This window comes from Copadichromis virginalis, linkage group LG7 (assembly GCF_057382275.1).
Source record: "Copadichromis virginalis isolate Kocher_CV1m ecotype Utaka linkage group LG7, C_Virginalis_male_GT1.1, whole genome shotgun sequence".
In the NCBI taxonomy this organism is placed as follows: domain Eukaryota; kingdom Metazoa; phylum Chordata; class Actinopteri; order Cichliformes; family Cichlidae; genus Copadichromis; species Copadichromis virginalis.
Window position 1 is genome coordinate 1,796,158 of NC_140624.1, and position 19,751 is coordinate 1,815,908.

The 19,751-nt window shown below is 41.3% G+C and overlaps 1 protein-coding gene and 1 long non-coding RNA gene across 2 annotated transcripts; one reads left to right on the forward strand and one right to left on the reverse strand.

Moving 5' to 3' along the window:
* Positions 1-172: 172 nt before the first annotated feature.
* Positions 173-16,088, reverse strand: LOC146704150 (cytochrome P450 2J4-like). The gene is made up of 10 exons (XM_085465101.1): positions 15,962-16,088; positions 6,714-6,956; positions 6,484-6,644; positions 6,227-6,295; positions 6,046-6,150; positions 3,506-3,644; positions 2,907-2,992; positions 751-852; positions 516-657; positions 173-429 (listed from the first exon to the last, which is right to left on the reverse strand). The coding sequence occupies exons 1-10, from the start codon at positions 16,086-16,088 to the stop codon at positions 242-244; spliced, it is 1,362 nt and encodes a 453-aa protein (XP_085321227.1). The 3' UTR covers positions 173-241.
* A 2,636-nt stretch (positions 16,089-18,724) lies between these two features.
* Positions 18,725-19,344, forward strand: LOC146704151 (uncharacterized). The gene is made up of 4 exons (XR_014921643.1): positions 18,725-18,769; positions 18,897-19,007; positions 19,135-19,194; positions 19,285-19,344. It is a non-coding gene; the product is annotated as an uncharacterized LOC146704151 (long non-coding RNA).
* The last annotated feature ends 407 nt before the right edge of the window (positions 19,345-19,751 follow it).

Consider the following 19,751-nt stretch of genomic DNA (forward strand, 5'->3'; position numbering starts at 1 on the left):
TCAACATGAGTGTGTGAGCATCTTGTTTATTGTCTTTTTCCTACATAAATCAGACTCATTCAGCTTTGCTTTTCTAATTTTTTCCCTTTGCTGTTTCCTACCATTTGAGAACCATTACATAAATGCTGTCTCATCCCAGCTCATTCCCAGCAGGATGAGTCAGTGTATTTCCTATTTTAAAATGACCTTTCTAAACTAACTGGCATTCTATTTCCATCTGCTTCTTTGTATTCACACTGCCTCACTGTGGCCTTCTTAGTTGGACCTTCATGCGGTAAGGTTTGGGAGTCATTGTGATCCCAAAGACTGGAGTGAAGTCTGGTTCTCCTGCATCCTCGGGCCAGATGAATTTAAACTTCCTCAGCAGAGTCACCATAATGAGAAAGAGCTCCATGCGAGCCAGACCCTCTCCGAGACACATCCGAGGACCTGAGGCATTGAAAAAGACTGCAAAATTATCAAAACAAAAACTGTTTTAACTGGCCCTGTCTGTCCCCGTCAGTGTGCTCATGTACCTGCAGAGAAAGGCATGAAGGCCTCTGGTTTAACAAACTCCCCTTTGTCATCAAGGAAGTTTTCAGGGTTGAATTCATGAGGGAATTTCCACTGTCCCTCCTCGTTGAGCACTGAGGTCAGATTCTCAATGATCATTGTTCCCTGAGGGGAAAATGAATACAAAGAAAAAATGTCCACCACGGATGCTCTTTATTGCCTCAGTTGTTCAAACATATTTAAAGAGCTGTACCTTACCTTGGGAATGGAATATCCCATGAGCTCTGTGTCTGTAGTTGTGCGGTGGAAGACACTGAGAGGAACAGTGTTGGCAACTCTCTGCACTTCATGAATCACAGCCTGGACCAACAGAAGAGATTGTCTGTGCTTAATCGACTCTGGGAAGACTTCAGGTGCTCAGACAAAAAATACATACGAATAGATCAGGTCGGTCATCTGAGATGATTACACACTGTCAGGTTTTTGATTATCATCAGCATCATCAGGAAGTGATGGAATGGCAAAACGTAGAGTTTCAAACTTCTGTGAGCAAGACTTTCTGCTCCTTTTTCACTTTTATACAAAAAAAACTTTAAAAAGCTTTTAGCCAGTTTTAGACATTATTGGAGTGGAGGGCTCGTCTCCCAAGCAACTGGCAGAATGCTGTAGTGGTGAGATAAGTAATGTAGCCTCAGTGAACAGTCAGGAAGTCTCCCCTGTATTATCACATGCCTTGTGGTAAATGGACTGATTCTTATATAGCGCTTTTCTACTCTCCTGGAGTACTCAAAGCGCTCTATACAACATGCCTCATTCACCCACTCATAAAAGCACTTCTAAACTCAAGTGCAACCTAAACTACATTCATACACAGATGAACGCATCGGAGGGCAACTCGGGGTTAGTATCTTGCCCAAGGATATTTGGCACGCAGACAGGAGCAGCCTGGGATTGAACCACCAACCTTCCGATCAGTAGCTGATCTGCTCTACCACCTGAGCCACAGTTGTGGTGCAACTACTTATTAGTAGTAATAAATGTTTTGGGGCAGTACACACTTACTCCTGTTAGTTCATGTTCCCTGAGCAGTGGCAGGAGTATTACATTACACGCGCTGTTGGGTACAACCCAGAGCCTCTTCAAACACAGAAGTGTTTTCCTCAGCCAGCTGTTTCCTCAGTTGGCTGTAGCTCAGGCGGTAGAGCAGGTCATCTACTGATCGTAAGGTTAGTGGTTCGATTCCTCGCTTCTCCTAGTCTGCATGCCAAATATCCTTGGGCAAGATACTAACCCCAAATTGCTCTCCGATGCATCCATCGAAGTATGAATTTGTGTGTGAATGTTAGTTAGAAAGCACTAAGAAAATGTGCTTGTGCGAATGCACAAGTTGTGTAAAGCGCATAGAAACAGCTTTAGTGAAGGTTACAAATGATCTTCTTATGGCCTCTGACAGTGGTTGTCCTGCTAGATCTCAGTATAGTGGTCAAAAGGTTTGACCATAATGTATTATTACTGAGAGCTGAACGTGCTGTAGGTATTAAAGCTACTGTGCTGCAGTGGATTGAATCATATGCAATAAAGGTTAATTATGCAGTTTCAAAGGATTTTGTGCTGGGACCAGATCTGTTTATATTATACACGCTACCCTTAGGCAGTATCAGTCAAAGGCACAGCATACATTGTTATTGCTATGCAGATGATACCCAACCTTATCTGTCCATGAAGCCAGATGGCACACACCAATTAGCTAAACTGCTCTAAAATGAGCAACATCCCATTTAAGCATGACACTGAAAAACTAGTTCATGCATTTATTACTTCTGGGTTAATAATTTTAATTCTTTATCATCGGGCTGTCCTGAAAACTCCCTAATAACCAGTTAATCCAAAATACTGCAGCTAGAGTACTGACAGGGACTAGAAAGCATAGCATATGTACCCCATATTGACTTCTCTTCATTGGCTCCCTGTTAAATCCAGAATTCGTATTTAAAATCCTTCCACTCACATAAAAGGTCTTATGTTAAAGACCTCATAGTACCATATCACCCCAATAAAGGACTTCTGTCTATTGGAGTTTCCACCTCCTGTTCTTCATCTGTTCTTATTATTGTGGACCCTAAGCATTTTTTGTGTCCCTTTTATATTAATATTGTTTATTTCTTAGCCTTTTTGTAATTGAATGGATTATACCTCACTCTTCCATAAGGTCCCTTGAATTTTTACAGCTGCCAGCAGTTGTGTCGGCTTTTGAATTAAACACACCATTGAACAACACCTGCTAAACAGAGGGACCTCCAAAGGTTGATTCTGTTCATCTGGACGTAGTTCAACTGAAAATGCTAGATGATTGAGCACGCATCAAGACGTAAACCGAGGGACATTTATAAGTAGAACTGCCTGATGTACAGCACCTGGGTGTAAGGCATCTCGTTCCTGTCTTCAAAACTGGCCCGATACTTCCCTTCCAGTACTTGGTCTATCTCTTGCTGACATCTGTCTGTGCAGACAAAATAAAATAACACAATTCACATGACGGCTTATATAACATGTTGAGACTATCACACTAGGAGAGTTGTTTCCAGCCAACGCATTGTTGCGACTACATTCTTGAAAAAGGAACTGGTTTGATGTTGTCAGTAAAGGAGCATGTCGTGTTGAGAGTGAAGTTATTTTATATGCGTGCAGTGGGGAAAACATATGAAACCTTCTGTATTAATTCACTTCATCTTGTCAAACAATACCAGTCATTAAATACAAAATCCACAGTTGATCTAATGGAAATTATTTCAGCTGACTTCAGTAGGACTCATACCTTTACAAGATGTGATGATATGTGATGCGCAGGGCACTTTTTGACCCCTAATTAGTTGCTACCAGGTGTTCTTCAAATTAGATTCTACTATGTGAAGCCTAAAGTGCACGTGAATGTGACAAACTGAAGATACAGAGCCTGTAGCAGATACAAATATCAAAAAAACATATTATGTCTTATTTACATGTGCAGATTTACCTTGTATGTGTGGGAAGGTCATAAGGTAAAGGAAAGCAGTAAGGAGTGTGTTGGAGGTGGTGTCAGTCCCAGCACCATGAAGATCTAAAGAGTACATAATGAGCTGTTCTTCTGAAAATGAAGAACCGTCATTGCCTCTCTAAAAAGAGGAGAATGATTATTGTAAGACAAATGTCTTTTTCAGTTGTAATAAGGAAATGCATTTTTTAAATGTGTGAATTAAAACTTTATGGATATCTCTCTTTGGTGTTGAGAAGCGTACCTTTCAGTATATCTGAGAGACAGTAAACAGACTAAATCCAGCTTTTTATGTTACAGTTTTTTCTGATTGCTTAAGCACATTTTTTGTAACTATTGACTATTTTTGCAAAACTCTTCACACAAATAAGAAAACCTGTCACCCAATCATCAAAACATTGTAGTTCTCTTGCAAAAGCAAACACAGCTAGATTAACTCTTCACACCTTCGTAAAAGTGGTGTTTCCGTATCAAACAGTACACACAAGCCATCATCTACTAAGCACACAATGCGCCAACTGCACACTGATGGTATGAATACAAAACACATCTGGCTTTTGCTTTCCCTGTGCACAAGGTAGGCTATGTCAGTTTGAGCTCATACTTCTGTCATAGATCCATAAGCATAGAGGGATCCAAACTTCAAGTACTGGTGTTTATTCAAACACATCAAAACAAACACAAGTGTTTATTTCCAAGTATAGGATTATTTGCAATCGCCATAATGACTATATGGGTTACTTGGTCTGCAGTGAACATGCTTCCTCTGCCCCAGCATCTGGTCATCTAGCAATTCTGTAAAGTAACAATTTCAGTATTTTTACATCAATGGTATTGGTGTGTTTCTCATTGGCATATGGCAGTGCTACAGATCTTTGTGCAAAGTGACTGTACTCACCGATTCTCATTTCAAGATGTCCTTATGGTGCTTGCTACAGTGTAGCGGCTCGAGTTAGGCTGGACCCGTTGGCCAGCTTCCCTCAGGGTCATTCCACGGTTGATGACATGGTCCACTATTGTAGCTCTGATGTCATCAGCAATTCTATTTCTTACTCTTCCTACCCTTCCTCTCCCCCCTCCTCGTCTTCCTCTCCCCCCTCCTCGTCTTCCTCTTGCTCCTCCTTGTCCTTGTTGTCCTCTTCATCCTACTTCTTCACCTCCACGTCCTCTTCCTCGGCCTCCTCTACTTCTCACTCTTTCTGCTCCCTCCATTGTACTCCGCACACACAGCTTACCTGTATTATAGTGCTTAGGCTGATTGCAAAGTGAACTAATTATCTAGAAAAGTTTTCACATGTGAAAGTGTGCCAGACAGTTGGCAAATTAGTGTTAATGATAGCCATACATGTGTATGCTTTTGCTAGGAGTGTGTTGGAAATTTGGTAATTGAGTGTTGTGCAGTGAATTGTGCCTACAGTTTTGCAAAGTGTGTGTTACAAAATTGCAAACTGAGTGCAAAGCAGTTTTTGTGCTTTTAGTTTTGCAAACTCAGTGAGTGGTTTTGCTATAAGTCTGAATAGTTTTAGAGATTGTGCTACAGGAATCACAGTTAGGGTTTAAGCATTCAGAAAAAACTGTAAAAGTGACACAGAGGGCTCAAACGTCATGTTTCTGTACGTGAGTTTGCTAATTGTAATTGTAATTCTTAATCAAATATATAATCAAAGTATAAGTCTAATTAATATGTTGAATTAGGAATGCCGTCGGGAAATGAAAATGATTATCGTGTCTGGATTTTTTGTGCGCTGATTCTGCATCGACCCTGTCAGATTAGTGTGTGTGTGTGTGTGTGTGTGTGTTGTGTGTGTGTGTGTGTGTGTAAGATAAGAAATGTGTCTCCAGCCTTCATAATGTGTATCTAATTTTGCTGACAGGTAATTATGTTTAATACTAGCCCGAATACAATCAAGTATGAGTTTAACCAATACGACGAATCATAAAATATGATCTGAGTAAGGAAATAATAACAGTCCTCTCACTGAGATTCTGTGTGGAGTGGCTTGTTCATGTTAAAGATGACCTTGGAGGCTGTGTGGATGGGAGTGGGGAATAAGCGAGACACTAAAGAGACACTCTGATGTTAACATGTATAATTTGAAAAAAGCTATTCTGAGTATACTGTAATAGGCAAAAACAGGATTATGATTACAGTAATTATCACTAATTCTAACTTTGGTATGTAACCAAGTGCACAGATTTAGAGGAGAGCTGCTGATCATGGCTGTGACTGAGGGGATTTGGGCTCAAATGGAGGGCCATCCTTGCATGCACACCTTAGGCCAGAATGAGCAAGCTCAACATATGGATGACTGAAAAGCAGTCAGAGCTGGGCGAGTCTTCTTCACAATTCCATTATCTAAGCTGTTTTCCTACAAGGTAATATTCATAGACTTAGACTTTTTTAAACAGAACCAATTATAGACGTTCCTGTATTGGGTCAAAATTCCACAGTGGAAAAGCCAGGATTCCACGAATTCAAAAGATTACACTGGTTAGATTTGATTCTTTTCACACTCACACACCTTCTCAAGTTCATCCAGATAGCAGTCAATAAAGTCTCGTGGCTCTCCAGGGACTCTGGTCTTCTTGTGCTCATTGATAAAACCAATTGCAATAGTCCCATAAGTCTAAAAAGCAAAAGCTGTCATTCACAAAGAAACAAAAACATATTCTTCCTACTGATAAAGTTTTTGTTAATATTACCTCAAAATTCTCAAAGGCCTTTTGAAACGGCAGTGGCAGGTTACGAATTATAGGGAACGAATCATAGAGCTGGAAAGAACGATAAGTGAGTTTTGTTTAATTGGGAGCAGAAGAGGCCAGTCCAGATTGGTAAATATACAGCTGTATATGTAAAACATCTGTATATTAGTTTTGTTACTGGTAGAATTGTGGGTTTAAGAGCTCAATATAAATTATATACTTAATTGAGCTTTATTACTTCATAAAAACGTCCTCACCATAGCCCACGGTCCAACGGCTAGCTTGGAGTTCTCAGTGAAGCACTGAACAATCTGTTTGATTAGCGCATCATCATACTCAAAGCGTCTCGCAAACAGAACCTGGCAGATGATGTTGGAGGCAGCATTGTGAAACATAACTCCAGGACTCATGGTTTTACCTTGTAATGTAACACAAAACATTACAGAAATAATGGCACAGCACAAAATTCAGTTATGTGGACACTTACCAACGCTCTCTTTCAGCGTACTAACGAGGTACTTTATCTCTTCATGAACCCGGTCCTCCATTGAGTTCTTCCCCAGACCAAAGTTCCTCAAAGTCATCAGAGCAAAGCGACGATGTTCCCTCCAACTAGAGCCATAATCTACCAAAACGACACCTACGACAGTAATAGCGACAAAGAAGGGAAGAACGTTTGGATAATCAATGGTGGCATTTTGTTCTTTCTCAGAGAACCTCGACTTTCTGGCTCATTTCATCTTTTATTTATGTCCAGTTCAATACAGCTCGATACACCAGCATCTCACTGGAGTTTCACTGCAGTCAGAAAGGACTGTTAACATCTCTAGCATGCATGCTAAAATTCAATTATTATTTAAACTGTGAATGATGCAAAGCTAGTCGAGTCCAGTTCCAGGATAACTACAAGGATCTTGAAATGAGAATAACAGGTCCATTGATAGAAGCTGCTCTGGGAATGCTAGACTCTTGCTGAACCTACAGGCTAGTACCATATTTTTTGGACCATAAGGCGCATTAAGCGTAACAAAACAGATAAGTCAAACTTTACTCAACTCATTCTTCTTGTTTCCTCCACTTCTGTACCATTGATTCATCAATGATGAATTCTCTGGCCGCTGCTCTATTCCCATGTTGTTGCAGTATATGAATGACTAACCTCATATTGTGGATGGATTATCTCAGTTGTTCTCCTGACTGAAGTTTGGTCCGTTTACAGCATCCTGCCATGCGATTGTGTTTGCAGGAGCCTTGCGATCACTACGGTAGCCGTAATGCTCCCACAGTCCATCAAGCGGTGCGGCTTCATAGCTTACCAAAGTCGTACTAAAACATTTGTTGACAGATTTTTGAGTGTACCACATAAAATCAGTTCGAGGTCAGTAAGCACAACCAGAATTCATATATGGTAAATGGCCTGTATTTATATAGCGCTTTACTAGTCCCTAAGGACCCCAAAGCGCTTTACATATCCAGTCATCCACCCATCCACACACACACATCCACCCACTGGTGATGGCAGCTACATTGTAGCCACAGCCACCCTGGGGCGCACTGACAGAGGCGATCATTTGGAACTGTACTGTACTGGTAACCAGTAAGTTGTTTATTGCATAAAGGTGCATGTTTAGCATGAACTTTCACAATTATTTAGGGTTTTACTCATATTCTAAAAGATGTTAATGAGTGTGTGACCGATTAGAGACGCAGGTGTTATTATAGTCTCCATTTCCTAATTAGTTTTTATTTATTTATTTTTACTTTTTCCAGTGTAGTTTAGTTTCATGGTGGCATTTTCACTTTCAGTGTAAGATTTTTGGATTTCAAATGATTTCATTTACCAGTCACAGCTGTTTCATGGTTTCATGTCTTTAACAGTAAAACCACAACAACTCTTGAATCTGTTAATGTCAGGAAAATCACAATAATGTTAATTTATGTGTGAGTTTTAGTATCTAAACATTTAGAGCCATTTAATACTATTAATAAATCCACTAGTGGGATAAGAATATGACATTTAAACACATTTCATTGCAAGGTTTTTCTTACCCTCTCAAAGTCCTTCAAGGGGTTCTCTAAACTCAGCTGCAAAATGGTTCCCAGTATGGGAAAGACTGGGGGTCCTGGTGGGAAGTTCTTTGGCCTCTTGGATTTGACCTGAAGGATGATAAAGAAAACGCAGATCCATAGCAGCACAACTGAAAGAAACATGATCATATGAGTTGGACTGCACTGAGAGCAGTAGCTGGCTGACCTGATTATATACGCGTAACTCAGCCAGCTGTTAACCCTTTGCTCTATGTGAAAGGTTAGTCACAACTTTGAAAGAACAGCACACATTGCTCAACCACTTTTAGCGTGCATATAGGCTACTGTACATCAGTACCTGTCTTCTCTAACAATATGCAACAAGAAGCTGAGGTTATGAAAGAACAAAGATAAGGGGATCTCTCTTTATGATCCTTCACTCCACAGTTAACGAAACATGTCTCAGTCTTAAGGTGGTCATTTATGTGTGAAGCATCTTAAATATACCACAGCCCTTAGTTCACTGTAGAGGCTAGCTGGTTGACATGCTACAATCTAATAGCTCAACTGTTCTGCCTCTGTCTTTTGTCCTATGAACATTGATTCTTTATATTAAACGCGAGTGAAGACGTCACATAAATATGATAGAGCCAAAGGAAGTTTTTGGTTTCTATTCATTCGTTGGTTTCTCCACCTCTCCAATAATTTGCCATATTCCTTTTTCAAGGATTGGCGAACATTGGGAGCCTAAGAGCACTGCACTGTGTGCTGTGATTACGTGTGATGGGTAGACATGATGGAGTATTGCAGGAGTAAACAAAGTGAATGCCTAATTTCTCAGATGTGGTGAAAGTGTGGGAAATATTTTAAAATTTCCTGAAATGTTGAAAAAATGTTGAAACATTGTGGAAGATGTAAAAGTAAAGACATTAGTTGGAAAAGAATTCAATTCAATTCAATTTTATTTATACAGCACCAAATCACAACAACAGTCGCCTCAAGGTGCTTTACATTGTAAGGTAGACCCAACAATAATACATACAGAGGAAAAAACCCAGTTGTGATCCATAGCAGCACAACTCAAAGAAATATGGTCATATGAGTTGGACTGCACTGAGAGCAGTAGCTGGCTGACCTGATTATAAATGCGTAACTCAGCCAGCTGTTAAACCTCTATGTGAAAGGTTAGTCACAACTTTGAAAGAACAGCACACATTGCTCAACCACTTTTAGCATTCAGAGGCTAGTGGTGTCTATTCAATGCCTTGTTCTCCGCTTATTTGTTCTTTTTCTTTGTACTGGAATGGAAACCTTTGGTAGTCTAAGAGCACTGTGCTGGGTTTGATTGATACAGATGATGGAGTATTACAGGGGTAAAGAAAGTGAATGGCCTAATATCTCAGAGGTAGTTTATGAAAGAAAACTGTGAAAAACCTTTGAGAAAATATGCTGAAATATTTGAAAAAAATCTTGAAGAATTCTGTAAGATGTTTAAAGTCAAGACGCTGCTGCTGCCCTCACCATGCGATGTACAGTTTACACGGACAGTGAGCTCAACAAGCGTCCAATAAAACACTTGAGACCAGAGCAAAGTTTGAGGTAGTTTACTGGACCATACTTGTTAAACTGTAAGCAAACATAGATAAAGATAAAAGACAATTTCAGTGTAAGTTCACATCAGTCGCACACCCTATTCAATATATGGTCAAGTAAAGTAACTGCACGGTTTGGAAGCCATTTAACAGTGACATACTTAGTTCTGACTGGATAGTACCATCTGCCTCACTAACTATAATCATGAGACAATTAAATTACAAGAAAATAACAATCTGTGAATCATGAAATCAACTGAAACATACTTACAGATTGTACAAACTCAACATCAAATAATGCCTCTTTACACTGCTGTGCCCCAGAATAAAACGGTGGATCTGTTTTATATGCAGAAGTTTAAATTACTTTACTGGGATCCGTACACTCCCGGCCTGGCATCTATAAGATGCCAAATCCAGAAACAACATATATACACTAACAAACACAACAAGCAAACACAAACAAGAAGAATGACCTCTGACACAGGTCTCGGGAACAGTCACCATTTCTGATAATCTTTAATAACATGATGTTTACCAGGAATGAGTATCAGGCGTGATTCATCTGATGTTAGCTGGGCTCTTGTTAACCACCCGACAACTCTGAGATGTTTCGAGGAAAGGTTGTGCTTTGCTGAGTTGGCTTGATTAGCCATGAGGAAAAGACTAGCTGGTCAGCTGGATTGTTGTCGGTATACACATACTTCCATTGTCTTACTCTTGTGAACTGTTTGATCTGTTCTTTTCAAACCATAGATGGCCGCCACTGGAGATCGGCCATTACCAAACACATGGACCTTCATCTGAAACTCAAGGTTGAGGTCACAAAACCACAAGACAGAAATAATACCAAAGTTTTTCTTTGGGATTCAAGAAGCTGTGGAACATTTGCTGAATGTCAGTTAAACTGCAAAAGGTTCGCACTTGAAACAGATAAGCAAAGCGAACAGGCTGTTATTTAGACCTGAGCCTGGCGTAGCACATGAAAAAGGGACATATTATTGTACTGAGCGCTGAAGTCAAACACTCCCTTGATTTGCCATGACTACTGCGGATGACAGACACCAAACCTTGATAAGTACCAGCATTCTTTACCATGTAAGAAGAATCTGGTTGACCATTGCAGGACATCTTTTCCATGAACTGTACATAGTGGCCTTTCATCTCTGGCTTCCTTCCTACACCAAAGAGACATGAGACGTTTGAGGTCTTACTTCCTGTTGTAATAGCTGACGCTGTTTCGGTGACTGAAATGGGAGAGGGCCCACCCAACTGTCAGATCGATCCTTGACGAATTCATATGCAAAGAAAAAGCTTCTTTTCAAATGATCGTGACAGCTTATTATCCTCCATTGTTAACTAAAGATCTGCTTTCCAAGGTTATCTTGAACTGGCTTTCCCCTGTGAACCGCTTTTTGTGTCTAACCGTTCTTCCCCACTCGGTGACACACCCGCCGGGGGTCAAACTCTGGTAATTGGTAATTCTGTTCTCAGACATGTGAAGCTAGAGACACCGGCAACCATAGTCAATTGTCTTCCAGGGGCCAGAGCAGGCGACATTGAAGGAAATTTAAAACTGCTGGCTAAGGGTAATCGTAAATACAGTAAAATCATAATTCACATCGGCAGTAATGACACCCGGTTACAACAATCGGAGGTCACTAAAATCAATATTGAATCGGTGTGTAAATTTGCCAAAACAATGTGGGACCAGGAGTGACATGTTTAGACGCATGTTCTCCTTAAATTGCTGGCTGTCTGAGTGGTGTCCCAGAAACGATGTGGGCTTCATAGATAATTGGCAAACCTTCTGGAGGAAACCTGGTCTTGTTAGGAGAGACGGCATCCATCCCACTTTGGATGGAGCAGCTCTCATTTCTAGAAATATGGACAAATTTATTAAACCCCCCAAAATATGACTATCCAGAGTTGGGACCAGGAAGCAGAGTTGCAGTCTTACACGCCTCTCTGCAGCTTCTCTCCTCCTGCTACCCCCCCAAAAACCCATCTCCATAGAGACTGTGTCAGCTCCCAAACAGACAAAAAACAAACTAAAAACCAGCAACAAACAACTTAAACATAAACAATTACAAAGAAAGAACAATACAGTATCCACATCTGAACCAAAGAGTAAAACAGTGAAATGTGGATTATTAAATATTAGGTCTCTCTCCTCCAAGTCTCTGTTAGTACATGACTTAATAATTGATCAACAAATTGATTTACTCTGCCTTACAGAAACCTGGTTGCAGCAGGATGATTATGTTAGTTTAAATGAATCAACACCCCCGAGTCATTCTAACTACCAGAAACCTCGAAGCACAGGCCGAGGGGGCGGTGTGGCAGCAATTTTTCACACCAGCCTATTAATCAACCAAAGACCCAGACAGACTTTTAATTCATTTGAAAGCCTGATGCTTAGCCTCGTCCACCCCAGCTGTAAAACTCAGAAACCAGTCTTACTTGTTATCATCTATCGTCCACCTGGGCCTTACACAGAGTTTCTGTCTGATTTCTCAGAGTTTTTATCTGATTTAGTTCTGAGCTCAGATAAAATAATTATTGTGGGTGATTTTAACATCCATGTAGATGCTAAAAATGACAGCCTCAACATGGCATTTAATCTGTTATTAGACTCAATTGGTTTCTCTCAAAATGTAAAAGAACCCACCCACCACTTTAATCACACTCTAGATCTTGTTTTAACATATGGCATAGAAACTGAACATTTAACAGTGTTTCCTGAAAACCCTCTGCTGTCTGATCATTTCCTGATAACATTTACATTTACAATAATTGATTACACAGCAGTGGAGAGTAGACTTTATCACAGTAGATGTCTTTCTGAAAGCGCTGTAACTAAGTTTAAGAATATAATCCACCCACTGTTATCATCTTCAATGCCCTGTACTAACATAGAGCAGAGCAGCTATCTGAACGCGGCTCCAACAGAGGTCGATTATCTTGTTAATAATTTTACCTCCTCACTACTTACGACTCTGGATACTGTAGCTCCTGTGAAAACTAAGGCCTCAAATCAGAAGTACCTGACTCCGTGGTATAATTCTCAAACACGTAGCTTAAAGCAGATGACTCGTAAGCTGGAGAGGAAATGGCGTGTAGCTAATTATAGGCCAATCTCCAACCTTCGTTTCATATCAAACATCCTTGAAAGAGTAGTTGTCAAACAGCTAACAGATCATCTGCAGAGGAATGGTTTATTTGAAGAGTTTCAGTCAGGTTTCAGAGCTCATCACAGCACAGAAACAGCTTTAGTGAAGGTTACAAATGATCTTCTTATGGCCTCTGACAGTGGACTCATCTCTGTGCTTGTCCTGCTAGACCTCAGTGCAGCGTTCGATACTGTCGACCATAATATCCTATTAGAGCGATTAGAACATGCTGTAGGTATTACAGGTACTGCACTGCAGTGGTTTGTATCATATCTATCTAATAGACTCCAGTTTGTGCATGTAAATGGAGAGTCCTCTTCACACACTGAGGTTAATTATGGAGTTCCACAGGGTTCAGTGCTAGGACCAATTCTGTTTACATTATACATGCTTCCCTTAGGCAGCATCATTAGAAGACATAGCATACATTTACACTGCTATGCTGATGACACCCAGCTCTATCTGTCCATGAAGCCAGATAACACACACCAATGAGTTAAACTGCAGGAATGTCTTAAAGACATAAAGACCTGGATGGCCGCTAACTTTCTGCTTCTTAATTCAGATCAAACTGAGGTTATTGTACTCGGCCCTGAAAAGCTTAGAAATATGGTATCTAAGCAGATTCTTACTCTGGATGGCATTACCTTGGCCTCCAGTAACACTGTGAGGAACCTTGGAGTCATTTTTGACCAGGACATGTCCTTCAATGCACATATTAAACAAATATGTAAGACTGCGTTCTTCCATTTGTGCAACATCTCTAAAGTTAGAAATATCCTGTCTCAGAGTGACGCTGAAAAACTAGTTCATTACTCCAGGCTGGACGACTGTAATTCATTATTATCAGGAAGTCCTAAAAACTCCCTGAAAAGCCTTCAGCTAATCCAAAATGCTGCAGCAAGAGTCCTGACAGGGACTAGAAAGAGAGAGCAGATTTCTCCTGTTTTGGCTTCCTGTTAAATCCAGAATTCAAAATCCTGCTCCTCACATACAAGGGCTTAAATAATCAGGCCCCATCTTATCTTAATGACCTTGTAGTACCATATCACCCTATTAGAGCACATAATCAGAGTACCCCACGCAGTGACTTCAATTCTACTCCAAGCCAATTTGATCTACCTCACACATGCGAGACAGCTCTCATATGTTGGAATCTTATTGTCGCAATCACACATTAGAATCAAGAAATGTTGTCAGCTGAACCTGAGCACACTTTTGGCCTCACCCGAAGAAGGTCATCCACACTGCTGTATGCAAAAATTAGATGAGGAGACAAAGCCACGTGCTGACATTCACAGCACACCACAACCCGGTTTCAGTGACATTTTTGTAGATGGCTCAGTGTCTAAGAATAGCCTAGGACAAAACTGTGTAGGCTATGCAGTAACGACAGCAGACAGAGTGATAGAAGCAAAACTGCTAACATCCTCACACTCCGCTCAGAGTGCAGAACTCAAAGCAGTCATACGTGCATGTGAATTGCACGCAGGCCAAGATATAAATATATACACTGACAGCCAGTATGTTTTTTCAGCAGTACACCACTTTGCAAAAATCTGGCAGAACAGAGGAATGATTACATCTACTGGAAACCCGGTACAACATGGAAGTCTTCCGAAAACACTATTAGATGTAATAATATTGCCAAAACAGTTAGCATTATGCAAATGTGCTGCACATTAGAAAGATAAATCAGAAATAACTAAAGGCAATAACTTTGCAGGTCAAGCAGCTAAGTTAGCCGCACAAAAAACTGTAGACACATTAATGTCTGCATTCACCATGCAAATACCACTTGACGTACTTAAGGATGAACAAAAAGCAGCACCAACCACAGAACAGAAGAAATGGTTAAAGTGTGGAGCACAACTAAAAGATGATCTGATGACTTGTGAAGGAAAACCAATACTTCCCAAATCCCTACACAAAACAGCAGCATTAGTGACACATGGAGTTACTCATGTGTCATCGGTGGGGATGATTCAGATCATTAATACACACTTTTACACTCTGAATTTCGAAACTTCAGTAAAAGAATTTGTGAGAACATGCATGATTTGCCAGAAACACAACTCACAGGGAAATCTAAGGCCAAAAAGAGGACATTTCCCCACACCACCTCATCCATTTCACACCATTCATATGGACTTCATTGAATTAAGTGAAGGTCAAGGCTCAAAATACGCTCTAGTGATTATAGACGTATTCTCAAAATGGCCAGAGATTTATCCAGTGAAAAAAGCAGATGTAATCTCAGTGGCAAAATGTCTATGTAATCATTTCATCCCAACATATGGCATCCCTACTCTGATAAGATCAGATAATGGGACACATTTTGTCAATGATGTGATCAGCAAAGTCTCTGAAGCACTAGGATTCAGCATGAGAAACCATTGTGCTTATCACCCACAAAGTGCAGGCTTAGTGGAGAGAACTAACTGCACCATAAAACAGAGACTCAGAAAATGCATGGAAGAAATAGGAAGACCATGGCCTGAATGCATAGGTCTAGTAAAGATGTGGATGAGATTAACACAAGGCTCTCAAAAACTTACACCATTTGAGGTTGTTCATGGCAGACCTTTTCCACTACCAGTGACAAGTGAACCTCTAGACAAATCTGTCAGAGAAACAACTCTGGCAGAATGGATGGCAAAACTACTAGAAAATAAGGATATTGTTTTGAACAATAAACTGCCGTGCGACGCTTCTCTAGTCTCTTGCAGGTTGAAACCAGGCGATTGGGTCCTAATACGAGTGCTCCAGAGGAGAAATTGGCGCTTGCCTCGCTGGGAGGGTCCCTATCAAGTGTTATTGACCACACCCACAGCCTGTAAAATTGCAGAGAGACCCTCCTGGATACATCAGAGCCACTGCAAAAAGGTTGAGGTCCCGGGAAGCCCCGACACCAAGGAGGAAGCACATTAGGGAAGTCTCACCCACGTTTTGGTTGCTTCGGGGATGAGTGAAGATTGGGCCCCCGTAGGGTAAGCCCGCACTTCCACCTTCCATCCGATCAACTTTAGGGCAGCCAGGTGTGGGTGTGATGGACCTATGTGCAACCATGGGAAGGGGAACCCTCCTGGTTACCTTAACTGCAAAGCTCACCCTTACAGGACCCCAGCTGATGCCAACAGCAGCTGAGCCACGAGGCAGACTGAGAAGATGAACGCATGACAAATTCCACCTAATGGACATGACACAAGACCACATCTATCCTTGGATGAAAAATGCCTGATACAGATACGTGCTTAAGAGGACCACAGAGAAAGACTGCTACGTCTGCTCGCACATGTCGAGCATATTAACACAACCATTTATGGGAAACACCCTGGAACAAGTGCACTAATTCTGATCTCCGACCACACCTTCAGAATGACTTTTGTAAAGTGCACATCAACATCAACATCCTCATCCAGGAAGAAACGCTCAACTTCAACAGTCAGACCACATGACTCAATCTGGGGAACCGACGTACCTGAAGAATTCAACTCTGGACAACCGGACAAAAGGTACTCAACTCACTCTTCCCCGTGGACAGGAGTCGGAAAACATGGTAGAGAGATACTCCCATACGGTTTATGACAAAATTTGATCCGATTTGATTGATGGCCCTAATCATGACCTTTTGACCTCCCCCCTCCCCCCCGGAAGTGTGTAATTTGATCCCCTAAGCGTGACGAATTGCATCCGGAGAAGGGAGGGGGAAACCCCGGAAGCGCGCCACCTGTCCCTAAGCGTGACGAATTGCATCCTGAGAAGGGAGGGGGAACCCCCCGGTGCATCCGGAGAAGGGAGGGGGGAAACCTCCGGAAGCGCGGCACCTGTTGTTGGGAAAAAAAGAAAAAAGTTTTTAGAGGGAGGGAGGGTCTGCGGTATGGGAGGAGAATAAAAGCAGAGAGGAGGAGTCCGTCACAATTTCTAAGGCACAGACGCAAGATGGATTTCCTTCTGCAGCCCAGCAGCGCTCCTGTGTACTTGGACGGCGAAGAAATCTGCTCTCCCGAAGAAGGCTTTGAATATGACATATTCAAATACAGCATATTTACTATGGAAGGCCTCGATCCGGACCTTATGACCCTACCGGAAATACTCCGGAAGTGTCTAGTCATTTTCAAACCTGATGCGTCATGTTCCCTAAGCATGAGGGGAGGGGTATGGTTGCTGGGGGGAGATCAGAGAGGGTTCCTGAAGCACAGCGGTGATGCAGCAGATGATTCTATGATGTATAGAGAGACAGAGCGGCAGTTAGTTTTCCGCAAACTCATAGTTTGAATTCTGTTTCGATATTATGACAATTTTCTCTGTATTTCTTTTTTTTTACAATAGCGGATGTAATTTTACTTTCTTAAGCTGCACCGGCATTTGTAATGGGAAAAAAGAGTGACTTCCTGTAGAGAACCGTTTCTTTCAATAGTATTTTATTTTCCTATAATACAGACGCAGTAAAAAAACCTTTAAGATACACCATAGCTTGTGATGAAAAGAAGAACTTTCTATCCACTTGTAACCTACAGGCTGCCTACCCCGTATGTGTAAAAATGAATAAATATCCCTTAGTGAATACTACTTTTCCCTTTGAGAGTCCTTTTTACAAGAGACTGAAAAACAAACCATAATAGCCGTGACAGGAGCTCTTGTTTCACACACACACACACACACACACACACACACACACACACACACACACACACACACACACCGCGGGTCAAGGAGGAATGAGACAGCAGATATCAGTTTTTTCTCAATGCTTATAACCTATAACGCGTCCTCCAAAAAATTATTATTATTATTAAAACATCTATATGAGGTTGCTTTTGCGCAGCCTGCTCCTTGGTAGAGTTTTTTTTTCAATACTTTTACAATGGGTTTTCTCAATAGACAGAAAATGAAAATGAGGAGTCAACAGCCGATATTATCATTGCTTGTAACCCGGTAAATAATTTCGTACATCTCCCCATAAAATAAGCCTTAGTGGAAAAAAGCTCATATTCGAATAAGTTTATTCCCCTCTGTGGGAAAGAGGTTTTTTCTCAGAGTCAACCATGAGGCGAGTTTTGTCAACAGGAGGCGAGCAAGAACAACTGTTGCCCATAAGGTAAAACAAATATCCGCCTCTAAGTCGTATTTTACCGTTGCAGAATGTGGAAAACAGACAGCGTTCACAAGAAGGCATTCAAAAAAAGGAAATTGGATACCCCGACTCTCCCGACTGCACACACACACACACACACACACAGAGAGACCCGAAGGATGAGAAAAAAAAAAAAACCCTCTCTAACTGACAATATTGTCAGGAGAAAGATGCGAAAAAACAGATGCCTCGCTAGACGAGCGCCAGGGCCATCTCGCCAGAACTGTTCGTACCTCACCCCGGTAAGCCTTTTTTTCTTTACGACTTTAAATTATATATCAACAGAGATGTCAATAATTTGATTACTTTCTTTTAGATTTCTACATCAATGATTTCACGCAAGTGGACTACGGTGCGATTAAATAAATATATATCATTTTTTAAATAAGTTTAGATAGACTTTTTTCAATGAAACTCTGTTACTTACTTACAGACGCTATTGATAGTGCGGTGAATACCAGCATAAATCCGGCCGTTTTCCGAGGCGATTTAGATGCCATCCTCCCCGCAGAACCTCCGCTGCCGATCGGCGAAAGACCGCGGCGAGAAAACGACGATATTTTCGTCTCCGCAAACCAGGAGAACTGCGGAGAAAAAAGTTTTAAATCCGAAGGTAAACAATATGTTGCATTATCCGCCATTTTGTTGAATAACAGGATGTGACGGAGTAATCCTAGTGTGCTATACCGCCCCTCCCGACCCGGAGCGGATTTTTAAAAGTTTGTTTTATTTCTCAACAGCGGTAATCGAGAATATACAGACCCCGCCGCCGCAGCGAAAAGAAGAAGACGATGTTATTTTCGTCTCCGCATACCAGGAGAACTGCAGGAAAATAGCTTTTAAATCCGAAGGTAAACAATATGATGCATTATCCGTCATTTTGTTGAATAACAGGATGTGACGGAGTAATCCGAGTGTGCTATACCGCCCCTCCCGACTTGGAGCGGATTTTTAAAAGTTTGTTTTATTTCTCGACAGCCGAGATTGTGGATATACCTATTCAAACCCCCGCTACAGACAATCGGACGGAGGAGCGAGGTAAATAAAAGTTTTTTTCATTCTCAAAAATAGGAAGGAGGAGATTGTTTTCTTAAAACTTTTCTCTCTTCTGTTTTTATTTCTCGACAGAGACCGATACAGAAAATCAGGCGGAGGAGGAACCGTCCAGAGCTCCTCCTCCTCCTCCTCCTCCTCCTCCTCTCAGGAGACTGAGAGGTAATTGACGAGGGATGAATCGATCCTAATAAACTTCTCCGCTCTATAAAAAATGTAAGTTTTAAAAATTACATTCTGTCCGTCTTTTCTTACAGGTCGACGGCTACTTCATAAGAAGAGAATCCTCGGAGACCTCGCTTTCATTCACGCATAACAGTCCGCGCATATGCATCAATATATCGACACAAGGACCTGTAAAGGGATGCAAAGTAAAAGCATACACATGTAAAAGTCTGTGAATTAAGAAATAAAGAAAATCATGTCAGAAGAACGCAGCATTCCTGACGCTTTGTTGGAAGCCGTGGCAGAAATGAACAGAGACGTTGATCATATAGCCCCACCGATAGAAAACAATATAGCCCCACCACCGATCGACCCCC